Source organism: Peromyscus californicus, unplaced genomic scaffold, assembly GCF_007827085.1.
Source record: "Peromyscus californicus insignis strain IS unplaced genomic scaffold, ASM782708v3 Scaffold_8__1_contigs__length_139910024, whole genome shotgun sequence".
Lineage (NCBI taxonomy): Eukaryota > Metazoa > Chordata > Mammalia > Rodentia > Cricetidae > Peromyscus > Peromyscus californicus.
The window spans coordinates 116,596,711-116,610,761 of record NW_026294606.1 but is presented as its reverse complement, the minus strand read 5'-3'; the positions used below and the strand labels follow the sequence as shown (position 1 = coordinate 116,610,761).

The 14,051-nt window shown below is 53.4% G+C and overlaps 1 protein-coding gene across 1 annotated transcript; it reads left to right on the top strand.

Moving 5' to 3' along the window:
* The first annotated feature begins 3,295 nt into the window (after nt 1-3,295).
* Cx3cl1 (C-X3-C motif chemokine ligand 1) lies at nt 3,296-14,030 on the top strand. Its single transcript, XM_052727999.1, has 3 exons — nt 3,296-3,489; nt 9,387-9,495; nt 11,153-14,030. The coding sequence occupies exons 1-3, from the start codon at nt 3,420-3,422 to the stop codon at nt 12,147-12,149; spliced, it is 1,176 nt and encodes a 391-aa protein (XP_052583959.1). The 5' UTR covers nt 3,296-3,419; the 3' UTR covers nt 12,150-14,030.
* Nucleotides 14,031-14,051: the final 21 nt, after the last annotated feature.

Sequence of the window (14,051 nt, the reverse complement as noted above, 5' to 3'; positions counted from 1 at the left end):
AATTCACTTTGCAATAGTTTGGCCAAGAAAAAAAAAAACAAAATGATGAAACAAATATGAACAATGTTGACCATTGAATCGTGGAGGTTAAAATATGAAAACCCTTGTGCCTTTCTTCTATTTTGTTTGAAATTTTTCAAAGAAAGGTTGAGGAACCAAATCTTCTTTGCTTATCTTTGGGCTAAGAATTCATCTCCCTCCTTCCTTGCTTTCCTTCCTTCCTTCCTCCTCCTCCTCCTCCTCCTCCTCCTCCTCCTCCTCCTCCTCCTCCTCTTCCCCCTCCTCCTCCTCCTCTTCCTCCTTCTCCTCCTCTTCTTCCTCCTCCTCCTCTTCCCCCTCCTCCTCCTCCTCTTCCTCCTTCTCCTAGGGTCTCATATATCACAGACTATGTGGTTGATGATGATCTAGATCCTCCTGCCTCCACCTCCCAAGTACTGGGATTAGGGGTGTGAGCCAGCACACCTGGTTTCCTGTGGTTCTGGTGATGGAACCCAGGGCTTTGTATGAGCTGGGCAAGCACTCTACCAATTGAACCACCACCGCAGCCCCATTTTTCCTTCCTTTCTTATTTATTTATTTTTACAGTCTAGAGATGGAACCCAGGACCTCATATGTGCCAGACAAATGCCCTAACACTGAGCTACACTGCCAGTTTACTGCTTCCTTACTTCCTGCCTCAGCCCACAGCCTGAGAGTCCTTGGGAGGCCTTGTGTCTTCCTCCTGCTACTGAGATGGGGCTCACTGAAGCCAATGATTATGGCTGATTTGCTTGCCCCTGGGTCTCTGTCTTACCACAGTCCCAGACACATACAAGGGCATTGTAAACACCGTTGTAAAGAGTGTGCCACTCTTTCGTGCCAGGCACCGGGAAAGCCATTAGTTTTATTCACTCCCCAGGGACTTGCTGGGGCGGCCCTTAGCATCCCATTGTACAGATGGGGATACTGCACCCTGCCCTAGTGGGACCCTTAAGGTTGCAGAGTTGTGTTTCACTGGGTCCAATGGCCTGAAAGCCTGGCCACTGTGTCCAAACTGCGTCTCAGCAGTTTCTCCTTGATACCTGGGTGAGATGGGTGGTGACAAGCACCGTAAGCAAGAAGCTGAACCGGTAGGGAGCTCAGGCTGTCTCTAGAACCCAGCGAGTTAGAGTAAAGCTGTTTTTATCTTTTCACCCACAGTGTGGGCATTCCGACGCTTGCTTGTCAGATGGTTCCTTGCCAAGGGATGGAGACTCAAACCCAAGGAACAGCTAGCTGGGTCAATCCATCCTTCTTCACTTCCTGTCTTCAGCTACCCCGTCCATAAAGTGAACCACCACAGGGACAGAGATATTAGTCTTATACCCTGGGTTTGTTGTCGCGACTACAGGAGTCAGTCGTGGAAAACGCTTAAGTTTTGCTTTGAGGTATTGGGGATAGGCTTTCTGCATGCCAGGTGAGCGCTGTGCAGCTGAGCTACACCTCCAGCACTGTGGGAAACCTTATTAGCGTGTGCTTGGCTCTCAGTAAGTTAGTAACTCCTTCCCAGTGTTACAGAATCCAAACATTGTGCCACAACTCCAGGGTCAGGCTTGCGTCCTGCAAGTCCTCCCCATCCCTCCTGCCAGCCCGCCCCCCCCCCCCCCCCCCCCCCCCCCCCCCCCCCGTCCCTTCAGATTGTCCTCTGGAGCACACCATCAAGTCCAGGATCCCAGGTTTCCATTCCTACATCCTTCTCCCTTACAAATGCAATGCTGTTTTCCCATAATGCTCCCTGGTTTGCCCCGCCCTCCCTTTTCTTCCCTTTTTCTCTTTCCCTCGGCTCTCTCTCCTCCCACCTCTTCTTATCCCATCTTCTGCTCTTACATAGCACAGCACAAAGAAGCCGAGGTCTCTGGATTTTTTGTATCTGTTTAGCCATACAAACGTAACTATGTATGTAGCCCAGGCTAGCCTTGAACTTCAGGCAATCCTCCTGCAGCCCCTTCAGTGCTGGGATTCCAAGTATGAGGTACCATACCTGACCTGCACCGCCATTTTTATCACCCCTGGTTAAGTCTCTCAAGCTGTAAAACGAGGCTTCCTAGCTTCTTATCTGGCCAAGAAAGGGAAGGTCATCTGGGCCCCAACTGGACATTGACCCCTGCCAGGGGAGCCTCCCCTAACTCTATAAGTATTCAGCTGCCCCACACCCACCCCAGGTGCCAGCCCTGTTTTAGTGGGTAGCAGGAGAGAACAAGAGGTCCTCTGGTGTAGCAGCTGCAACTTCTCTGCCTGGCCAAGTCTGGACCAGGCTGGCTATGATCCAGCTGGCTTCATAGCCTGGGACTCTTTTCTAGACAAACTGGTTTTTCCCCCTGGCTAGCAGCCCAAAAAGAGTAGCGCAATTCACTGCTGGCCCGAGACTGGAGAGGCTCTACTAGCTGACTCTTCTAGACTCCCAGGATTGTACCCCCTGTCTTCAGGGAAGTCTGCTGGGAAAGCAAGTTATGTGCAGTACCCCAAGCAAGACCTTGCTGCTGGGTCTTGCCTGGTCTCAGCGAGGAAGCTTCTAGAAGATCAGAGCTCTATTAGCCAGACTCTCCTTGTACAGCGGGCAGAGCTGCCCTGCTTGGAGGCAGGACCTCTCCAAGGCTCTGCGCTAGGGTCCAGGGAAAGCCAAGAGGCCCATGACCCTGACAATAACGTGGTCGTGCAGGTCTGGTTGCTGGCAGAGCTGGCAGAGGGTAGGGCAAAGGCTAGAGCGGGCAAACAGCAGCTAGGCAGGTCTGAAGGCCCGGGTCCTCTCCATGTCCTAGGCAATCGCCACTCTGTTGTCTTCTTCTCTGTGTTCCTGATAAATTTATTCTACACAGTGAAGCTCTGTATGATTTGGAATGCTCCGTCCCCTCTCTGGGCCTCAGTTTCCCCATCTGTCCCTAGGAGGCAGGACTGGATTATTCTTTCAGCAAACTGTTTGCCAGGCTCTGTGCTGAGCCTTACAGATGCATTGGCGGAGAGGTACTCGGAGCTTTGAGCTTCTAAGGGGTGACGGCTGGGGGTTCTGCATCACATGGGCGAAAGACCCCGACTGCCCCCAGATAAGAAAGGGCTTGGCAGATCCGGTATGGCGGGGCTCAGTGTCCACTTAGACCAGACCTAGGCTCTCCAGGGAAGGTAGCCCAACGCCCCCCGCCCCCCTCCTGCCCCCCCCAACCTCCCGGGTTCTCGCCGAGACACTCCCGGAGCAGAGCTCAGCGCGAATGGTTCCCTGGCAACCTGGGAGGAATCCAGCGGCAGCCACAGGCTCTTTCCTCTCTCCTCCCACCGCCTCCCACTGCGGGCGCCGGGGGCGGAGGCTGCCAGTCCATTATAAAAAGCAACCGAGGCTGGCGGCGAGGACTCCTCGGAGCTGCAACGCGGCGGAGCCTGCTAGCCTACCGGATTCCTGCACTCCAGCCATGGCTCCCTCGCTGCTCGCACGGCTGCTGCACCTCGCCGCGTTCTGCCATCTGTGCTCCCTGCTGTCAGGTGAGTGGGTCTCGACCCTGCCTGGGAAAGAAGGGAGGAGTGTGTTGGGGTGCAGACTGCATTTCCCTGGGGAACTCGGTCCCCGCTAGCCCCGGCCATCCCAGTGGCTCCTGGGGCAAGAATGGGGGCGACAGCTTGGAGGGTCTGTGGGAGGCACAAGGTGTGTGGCGAGGAGTGAGGGCTGGGAGAACCTGAGCAGGCTCCTGGCTGGGGGACTCTGTTAGTTCTTCCTGGTGAGGTTAACTATAACCTGTATAAGCCCCGGCCTGAGGCCAGAGAAGAGTCAGGACTTTCTTTTGCTCTGTTTTTCAAGGCCCCCAGGAGTAGTTAAGGTCAAGGTCACTGCAGCTTGCAGATGGGGCTTGCCTCTATACTGGCATGCAGCTTGTCCCTCTGTCTGTCTGGATGGGGGCATCATCCTGGCTACCTCCTCCAAACCCAGCTTAGGAAATATTTTATCTCCACGGGCTTGCTTTCTGGACTCCACTACCTGCTAGTACAAGGTGTAGACATTCCTAGGGACGTAGGGAAGATGGAGACCCAGAGATGGTTTGAGAGCCAGCACGCAGGGCAGGAGAGGGTGATGTCCAGGGACTTAATGGAGGAGAGAGCCACTGGCTTGCGCATCCTCTGTTGACCACCCTGCCTCGAGAGTTAGCCCCATCCTCAGGGAGGGTCCAGGCCTTTTGGCAGGATGATGCTCAGAGAAGGTTGCACTTTGCCTTAGGGCACACAGTGAAACTGGAAGAATAAGAACCAACCCCCGGCTTCCAGGATATCTCCATGGAACTAAATCACCAGTGCCACAGGGAGCTGGTGATGAGTGGGTGCGGAGTGGGGGTGGTGGAATAAAATTGTGCCCGGCTTTCTGCTGTCTGAGCTCTGGCTGCAGGCCTGGGATATTTGGAGACAGTGAGCATGGGGAAGTGGGAGTCAGATGGAGGATGCTTTGCCATCACCTTGCTGTGTGTCCCTGAGCTGGGTCTTGACTTCTCTGGCTTCGCTCCAGTGTCTAGAGAGGCATTTTGGAGGGTGTGTATGGCGGTAGTGGGATATCACTTTTATTAAGCTTGTAGGAAAACCCTAGGCATGGCTGGAAAAAAGACCCTGAAATGTTTGAGGTCTGTGTAGTGGGTAGCCAAATGGCTACCCACTACAGTCTGAGGACCCTAATCGTGGTTGCTGGCTTTGCTAGGAGATAGTGGGCATGATGCAACCCTTGTGAGCCTCAGTTTCTTCTCCCCTTAAATGAGGTATTCAGCTAGGTCCACCCTGGAGCTCCCCAGCAGGGGGATCTCAAGCATTAGGGCTGCTGCAGGCAGGTGCATGGCTGGTGCAGGATATCTGCGTCAGTCCCCAAATGTGGGTCTGCAGGGCTATGTCAGGCGATCGCTCAGCGCTTTATGTAACAGGCCTGCAAATGCAAGTTAGAGCCGGGAAGACTGCTCCCAGCACTGACGCATTCCCTCCCACTCAAGTCTCAGCAAGAAAGAGAAAAGAAAAGAAAAAAAAATCTGCTTTCAGCTGTTACAGCCTGCTTCCCCCACCCTTAGTGGGGGTGGAGGGGGGCAGGGGCATACAGCTTCATGTCAGATCCAGGGCCCTGTGGATTTAATTAAGAGCTCCCCCACTTCTCCGTTGGTCAAGGTTTTATATGCGGTTAAGCACTTCTGCGTGCATCTTGTCCATTCATTTGACAACCACGAGCAGGACACCTGCTGGGTGACAAGCACATTTCTGGGTGCTGGGACCATAGCCATGAATAAAGGGGCTAAGGAGCCCAGCTGAAATTTTACTGCAGTATACACAAAAATAAACCTGTCAGCCATTTGGTCTATTAGAAGGAAAAGTATTGGGGGGGGGGCACTTGTGGGCTGTTTGCTTGGTTTTCGTTTTGCTTCTTAAACAGGGTCTTTCCATGTAGCCCAGGCTGGCCTCAAACTCATGCTCTTCCTGTCTCAGCCTCCTGGGAGAGGGCTGGGGTAGGAAATGTGCTGCTCCTTTGCCTACCATGTTGACATCATCTATGGGAAGAAGGTTAGGGAATGGCTGAGCTCTCTCTAGGGTGATGCTCCTCGCAGGTGATATTTGGCAATTTCCAGAGACATTTTTTATTATCACAGATGTCCCAATATTTTTGGCTCCTGGCATAGAGTCCATGCACCAGCCTCCACAACAAAGAATGAGCAGGTCCGAAATGTGGACAGTATGGTCATTGAGAAAAGCTTCCCCAAGAGCAGAGTGCTCCAGCCATTAAAAAACATCTAGTCTCTAGTCACTCCATACTGTCACGTCCATTTTAAAGGTGAGAAAATTAAGGAAGGGCCCAGATGAGTAAAGGCTCAAGCCTCTACTCACACACCTAGGACCCAGTGTGTCTTATGATTCCTTACAGACAACCTAATGCATACTTCTTCCAGGAAGCCTCCCCTGATTACTCATATTTGAAAGTTATCTCACATTCCTGTAAATCCTAATATGTTTGTTTATGGCCAGAACATTGAATCCTTTACCAGGACTAAACCAGCTCTGCCACAAAGTAGACTGTGTTCTGGGCAAGTGACTGAACCTCTCTGATCTTCAGCTTCTGCGTCTGTAAGAAGAGGATAACTATGTGCCCTTTGCAGGGCTTGGGAGCTAAGAGGCGCAGATAACACAGGATCTGATGCACACCACAGTAGGTGCTAGCAGAGAGGTTCTCGTCCTCATCATCTTACCTGCCTGTAGATCTGGGGCCCCTCTGAAGAAAGAGACAGGCCCCATTTACACCCCTCACCCCCGATGCCTCATAGCACCCAGCTCAGGGCCCGGCAAGAGGGAGGAGCCAGCATTTGTTGGTTACCTCAGTAAACAGTGATCACTACGAAGAATTTCAGTATCTGCAGGAAGAAGCTCTCAGAGTTAAAATCAAGAGAGCTCCGAGCTGTGTATAGACTCAGAAATAATTCAAGTCGGTGCTGGCTGATTCAGGAAATGGATGGATGGATGGATGGATGGATGGATGGATGGATGGATGGATGGTTGGATGACTGGTGAGTGGACTGGTGACAGGCAGTGGGTGAAAAGAAATTGATGGGGAGGGCGGGACTTTGAAAGAGTGACAGATGAGCAGGTGGGTAGATGGATGGATGGGGATGAGTAGAAGGTAGCTGGGAGGACGGAGGAAGTAGGAGGTAGAACGATGGGTGGATGACGGATGGATAAGTAAATGGGTGCATAGAGGGATGGGTGGGTTGGTGAGTGGGTAGATCTAAAGGAGGGACAAGTAGATTGAAATATTACTTTATTTTTATGAATATTTACTGAGTACCCAGGTCGCGGTCAGCGCAGAGATGCATGGTGCCAGCGAGACAGACACAATGCAGTCTGATCCCCCGACTCATTGGTCGGACAGTAGATGGCTAGCTGCACAGAAGCACTGTCTCCTTTTCTAGAAATGAGGACTTTGTTCTGAAGAAGGGAAAGGCCTCCCCCTGTTAGTGACACGGCTGTCCTGGTAGAACCAAGTGCTGCTCCCCTCCCAAGGGCTCACAGCCAAGGTTGCCTTGGTGGCTCTGCACAGCTTTGCAGATGCAGGCAGTGGTCCTCTCTGTCTTACTCTTGCCTGCCACAGTCTCCTTTTCTTCCTCTTGTCTCAGGTCACCTCAGGGCTTTCTCAGGAAGGTATCTGCGAGACCCAGGCAGGAGTGGCCACCAAGCTACTGTCACAGGGACTTGGGGGAGGGGGTGCAGCTAAGTTATTCTTAGGTCCACTGGGGATGGAGGAGGGTGGCAAGTCTGTACTATAATTTGGGTGGGGGTTGTGTCTGTGTCTCTGTATGTAGGCCAGACATCAACCCAGCGCTGTTCCTCAGGAACTACCTCCACTATCCACCTTGTTTTTGAGACAGTCTCTTCCCTGGGGTCTGGAGCTCACTGATTCTTCTCTCCCGACTGGCTGGTGAGCCCCAGCAATGCTTGTCTCTGCCCCTCCCCCCACCGTGCCTGGTTTTCTACACCGTTTCTGGGGCATCCAACCCAGGTCCTCAAGCTCGTGTGGCAAACATTTACCTGCTGACCATCTTCCCAGCCCTGAACTGTGACTTTCATATCCTGGTTCTTGGGGAAGTGGGGACAGCATTGTAACTCAGCCAGTGAATTCAGTAGCTACTAATGCTGACCTTTGATGACCCGGCTTAGACCCACAGCCCAAGCTTCCTTTTCCACAAGGTGGACAGATGGGTTTGTTAGGAAGTCCGGATGTGTGCTTGCCTTTGGCTAGTTCTTTTTTAGGGACTGTGCTGAGGACAACCATCCTCATGCCTACTAGGCAAGCACTGTGTCCCTGAGCTCCACCTCCAGCCTCCCGTGTCCATTCTTGGCAAGATGGAGAGTGTTTTCACATCATATGTGTGTGAGTATTTGTGCACAAGCAGTGTGGTGTAGTGGGAGCTGAGGAACAGCTGGGCTCCCAGGTCCTAAAGACTGAACCGGATCAGCTTGGTCACACCACACTGCTTCTTGGGGAGTCTTGGGTTCTAGATGCTTGACATGGCCTTTACCCAGATCTAGAATCCAAGCTCTGCTTCATTTTTTTCTCCCCATTTTCCATAAGTATACACTGTTCAGATGACAGGACACTCGGCTGGAAACTTAGAACAGTGGTTCTCGAATGACCCTTTGACAGGGGTCACCTAAGACCATCTGCACATCAGATATTTACATTACAATTCATAACAGTAACAAAATTACAGTTATGAAGTAGCAATGAAAATGATTTTATGGTCAGGGGTCAGCACACCATGAGGAACTAACTGTATTAAGGGGTCACAGCATTAGGAAGGTTGAGAACCACTGATTTAGAAGGGGATTGACAAAAATAGAATGCAAAAAATGTCAAATGTTTATATCAGATAACGGGGTTTACCCGTTTAGAAACCCCTGTCCGGGCCGGGCGGTGGTGGCGCACGCCTTTAATCCCAGCACTCGGGAGGCAGAGGCAGGTGGATCTCTGTGAGTTCGAGGCCAGCCTGGTCTACAAAGCGAGTTCCAGGAAAGGCGCAAAGCTACACAGAGAAACCCTGTCTCGAAAAACCAAAAAAAAAAAAAAAAAAAAAAAAAAAAAAAAGAAACCCCTGTCCAGGGGCTTTTGCTGCATAGCTATCTGCATGCCCTTGGCCCCTATCCTGCCCCACCCCTGCCTTTTCTCCTGAACCTATCTCAAACTCATTCTGCAGTACTCAGGGGCACCTGCTCAGTAGATGACCCCCCCAATTTCCAGACAGGCAAGCTTACCTGATCCACGTGTGAGGAGGAGGAGGAGGTTGCAGGTGTAGGGTGATGGCTAAGTACATGACTTACAGGGCCAAAGACAGGGATGGACAGGGCAGGTAAGGCTACGGGCCAGGGAATGGGACTGGGCAAGGTCACTCCCTTGCCACGCAGGCCAGGTGACCATAGGCAGATCTGTGTCTCCCTTAGATTCCTCTCCTCTGCTATGACTTCATTTTAAAAATTAAACCCTTCCCAGCACATACCTTTAATCCCAGCACTCGGGGATCTTGGTGAGTTCGAGGCCAGCCTGCTCTACTTAATGAGTAGATGACAGGATACTCTTCTGGAAGTGTCCTGTCCAGGACAGCCAGGGCTACATAGACAGACCCTGACTTGAAAAACAACCACAACAAAATTAAATGCTTCCTAGGTGCCAGACAAAAGGAGCTTTATAAATAAAGGTTTATTTTTATCAGTCCAAAACAAATCCAGAGGCAGAGACTCTTGCTGTCTGGCAGGTTATCAAGGATGAGTCAGCTGTGGGTCAAGGGCTCTGGCTTGGGAGTATAGCCGGGAGAGGCTGGAATGGGAGGGGACACCAGATGCCCAGGGGTCCTACTGACTGGGGGCCTCTGTGGACTCAGGTCAACAACTCGGCGTGGGGAAATGCAAGAACATATGCCAGAAGATGACCTCACGAATCCCGAAGACTTTGCTCATCGGCTATCAGGAATCCTGTGGGAGCACCATCATGTAGGTATCACCCGGGGCCTCAGAAGGCCCTGTAACATCTCAGCCCTCTCCTATCTGCCTCATCCTAGGCTTCCTGCCAAAGACCTTGGCAAGTGCCCCCTCGTTCCCCGCCCACAAGCTACCTCACTGACCTTATGATCAGTGCCAAACAACAGGTGAGGAATGGCTTCCTGCGTGGCCCACTCTGATCCAGGGCAGCACCCAGGACGGGGCTCCCTCTCAGGCCAGAGTCCTGTTTACACAGCCCTCAGCCCATTAGATCTCATGGAGGAGGTTGAGCGAGTGGCCTACCAGAGCAGGATCCAGACTCCAGCAGGTCAGCCAGGGGCCTTGGTCACTTCTTACCTCTACACCTCAGTTGCCTTATCTGGGAGATGGGTAGCAAGAGGATGAGAGGAGATGGAGGAACTGAAATGGTTGGCTAAGCCCTTGGAAGGCATGAGGGTGGCTGCCACCAAGTGACAGGAGAGTTCCCAGCATTCCCCTCTGGTCAGGAAACAGGCCAGTCAGTCATTTTCTACCTGGTCAGGTTGGTCCCTCGTTCTGTCTGGGGCACATGGTGAGTACTGCCCATTTGCTCAGTCCGAGTCTTCTCCAGGACCTACGGTGGCCCCCTGAGCAACCTTAGCCATGCAGGAAATGACCAGAGTCCTTTTGAACTCAGGCTCTGCTAGCGGAAGTCCAGCACTTCCTGTCCCCTAGACAGCTCCCCCAAGGAGTGAGGTTCCAAATGCATTCCTGCCTGCCCTCTCTGCTTCCCCACCACAGACTACTTCTTCCAGAGACCCCCCAAATACCTGCCTCCATCTTCTAAGGAGAGAGGAAGAGGGGACCATGGCACCCTTGGGAGTGCCATGGCTTCCCAGCATACCCCAGCTGGGCACACTTCTTTATCCCTGTCAGCCTCATCTTCCCACTGGTTAAATGGGGTTAGCGTGCTGGCTGCGGTGCAGACCGGGCATGACCTGCAGAGGCTGTAGCGTGGAATGAGAGTTAGCTCTGAGCTGCTGTTGGGACAAAGCAGCCACGCACAGCTTCATGGGAGGCTCCAGATGTAGACCACATTCGAGATCCTAGTGAGGATACTGTTCGGCTTTGGCTCTGAGAAGCAGCTTCAGCCTGAGGACAAAACCCTGAGGAGGAAGTTGGGGTCCAGAGAGCAGCCATCACCTCGGGACAGAGAACTTATGCCGCCCTGTCACATACTGGTGACCAAGAACACCTATGGCGTGCTGGGATATCAGAATCCAGAGCTGCTTGCCTTGATGGTAATGATGTGGCTATTGACCCTGTAATTATTCCTGAATTTTACGATGCCTGCTCTGACTCAGATGCTTTCTCTAGGTACTAGCTTACCCTTTATTTTGCTTCACAATAACACAGAAGTAGGGTTCCCATTTGCCTGGGGGCTTTCCTGGTTTTGAAAGGGGAAGTCCCTCAGGCTGAGAATGCCCGTTCTGAGGTGGTGGGTTCCCCTCCAGACCACAGGCATTCATGTCTCAGATAAGGGCTGGGAGACAGAGGGAATGGAGGGGTCCAACACCTCATGCTAGTCAGTCAGGACAGCTTCCCTGCAGGGTATGTGGGCAGCGCCCCACACCACCCCAGCCTGGCTGTCTAGAACCTGGGTATCACCAGCCCCCTGTCTTCCTTGTAGCTTGGAGACGAAACAGCACAGAAACTTCTGTGCTGACGTAAAGGAGCAATGGGTCCAAGATGCCATGAAGTACCTGGACCGCCAGGCCACTACCCCGACTCACAATGGTGGCAAGTTTGAGAAGTTGGTTAATATGACATCTGGGATCACTCTGCCCACCAGGGGACTGTCCCCATCTTCACCGGCAGAGCCTAAAGCCACAGTGAAAGGCCTTCCTTTGGAGCTGACTACTATTTCCCAGGAGGCCCAGAGTCCAATGGGGACTTCCCAGCAGCCGCCAGCAGCAGTGACTGGATCATCATCCTTAACTTCCAAGGCTCAGGATGCAGGGCTTGTGACCAGGCCTCAAAGCACTGGGATTTTTGAGGAGGCTACCATCCCTACCACCATTCGGCAGAGTTCTGCTATCTACCAATCTGAACCTAGACTCCAGGTTGAGGAGAAGTCTACTGAGCCCCTATCCACTACAGTTCCATCCACCCAGGCGCCCACCACTTTCCATGCAACCCCGGAGGAGAATGTTGGGTCTGAAGTCCAGCCCACATGGGTCCAGGGACAGAGCCCCAGTCTAGGGCCTGAGGAGTCCTTAGGGCCTGAGGAGACAAGCCAAGCTCATACTGATGATTTCCAGGACAGGAGGCCTGGCAACACAGTCCATCCCTCAGCGGCCCCCGCCTCCTCTGAAGGGACCCCCAGCCAGGAGCTGACACCTTCGAGTAGCTGGCTTCCCAAGTCAAAGGAGCCCATCCCTGCCACTTCGGCTCCCCAGAAACGGAGCGTATTTATCACTCCTGTCCCTGACACCCAGGCAGCCACCCGTAGGCAGGCAGTGGGGCTGCTGGCCTTCCTGGGTCTGCTCTTTTGTCTGGGGGTGGCCATGTTTGCCTACCAGAGCCTCCAGGGCTGTCCCCGCAAAATGGCAGGGGAGATGGTGGAAGGCCTCCGTTACGTCCCCCGGAGCTGTGGCAGTAACTCATACGTCCTGGTGCCGGTGTGAGCTGCCTGCCTGCCTGTGTCCCTAGTTTGATTCAGACAGCTGTCTGGGGACCCCCATCCTCATACCCACCTTCACCCAAGCTGGGGCAATGGGAATGGGGAGGCTGGGTCCTCCAGGAGCCGCGTGCTCCAAGCCCCCAGATGTGGCCCTGGAGGCTACCTTTTACCGTCCCCCACTCATCAGACACAGCAGGTGGCCTTCCAGCTTACCTATATTTGAGAGACTCCTCTGCTGCTGGCTGGTTGGAGGGGCCCTTGACATCCCAACCCCTAGTGAACAATTATTTATTGAATTCCCAGCCCCGTGACACCTGTTTCCTGTGAGCACCGTGGTCCGTCCATCTCACAAGCAGCAGGTCAGGCCCATCTGCCTGTCCCCCTGACCTCCTCACGTCTCCTGGGATTGCTGCAGTTGCCAGCCCCTCCCCCTCCTCGGCCAGCCACGGTGCTATCTCTCCCGTCTCTCCCTATCCCCTGTACAGAGCACACCACCACCACCACCACCACCACCATCCACACCGTGTTGTGTCCTTTCCTGCATGAGGTTAACGCTGTGTTTCCTGGAGCTCTCTGGGAAGGGAGATGAGCTTGTGTGGGGCTTTGATGCATTCCTCCAGACTGTGCTGTGAGGGCATGCTGCACCTGAAGGCAGGGTCTAGTCCCCACTCAGCTACCTGCACACCGAGGTGCCCCATCGGCAGAAGAAGCGTGGCCCAGAGATGGCAATGTCCCACAGCCCTGATACCGTCACTTTCTCTGAGATCCTTGTCCCCATCCCTGGATGCAACCCCAGCCCTGTCAACACTGATAGTCACTGCCATCCCACTGGACTGACAGACACCTTTGCCCCCTGTGACTCCGAGGGCTGGCAAGGGGTGGCTTGAGAGTTCAGGTCCTACCCTGTGGGCTCCCACATGGAGGCTGAGTTGGGTAGGGACTTGCAGGAACAGAGGCTAAACTCAGAAGGCCCCTCTGTGTCCTCACTAGGCACCCCTAACCCACTCAGCAAGATTACAGCCACAGGTCTGCCCAGCCTGAAGGACAAGCCACAGAAGGAAGAGGGTCACAAGAGCCTGGGAGGCGGGGAGTCCAGGGTAAGCACCTGGAGCAGCCATACACCTGATGTAAGTTTAGGGACCTGCACATGTGTGTGCACAGCCCAGGTGGTTAGGAGGCTGGGTCCCCTCTCTACTCTGAAAGCACTGTTCATGCCAACCTTTGCGCCACTACAGGCAGGGCCAGAACTCCCATAACATTCTCCAAGAGCCCTGTGAAAATTCCTGGAAGGGACTCTGCCCTGGGCACAGAGTGACTGATAAAAAGCCTCCAGCATGCCCAGCAGAGAAGAGTTGGGCAGCGCCCCCAGCTGGAGCTGGACTTGCAGACCTCGCCCCTCAGGGCCCCTTGGTGGCAGCTCTCCCAACCCTGCTCCTAATAGCCCTAACCCTTTACCTTCCGAGCCTCCCATGGGTGGGCTTCACCCAGTGACTCCCTCCTTGACAGGAAGCTCAGAAGAGTTGGCTCTGTCCCAGAGTAAAGAAGCCAGGCCCTTGGTGACCCTCCGTCCTGGGAAGCTTGTGGCAGGCTCTATTCTGGCTCCAGGGTATTCACTGTGGGCTGCAGGAGCATCAGCCTGGGTGCACTTTGTCCTGGCTCCTTCAGTGGGGAGCCTTCAAGGGTTGGGACGCCCCCTTCCCTATTGAGAAAGCTGCTGGGACATGCGGTCCCCTTGTCGGACTTTGTGGATCCTCCCCAGCAGGATAAGAGCCAAGATGACCTGGGGAGGACTTTGGAAGGAGTTGGTTAATCCTTTGGCTTTTTCAAGCATCATTACCAATGTCTGTGCCATTTTGTATTTTACTAATAAAATTTTAAAGTCTTGTGAATCAAATAAGGGTGCTTT

Coding starts and splice junctions, on each gene's coding strand:
- Cx3cl1 (XM_052727999.1), top strand. CDS start 3,420: ATGGCTCCCTCGCTGCTCGCACGGCTGCTGCACCTCGCCGCGTTCTGC. Junction 3,490..9,386: donor TCTGTGCTCCCTGCTGTCAG/GTGAGTGGGTCT, acceptor CTGTGGACTCAG/GTCAACAACTCGGCGTGGGG. Junction 9,496..11,152: donor TCCTGTGGGAGCACCATCAT/GTAGGTATCACC, acceptor TCTTCCTTGTAG/CTTGGAGACGAAACAGCACA.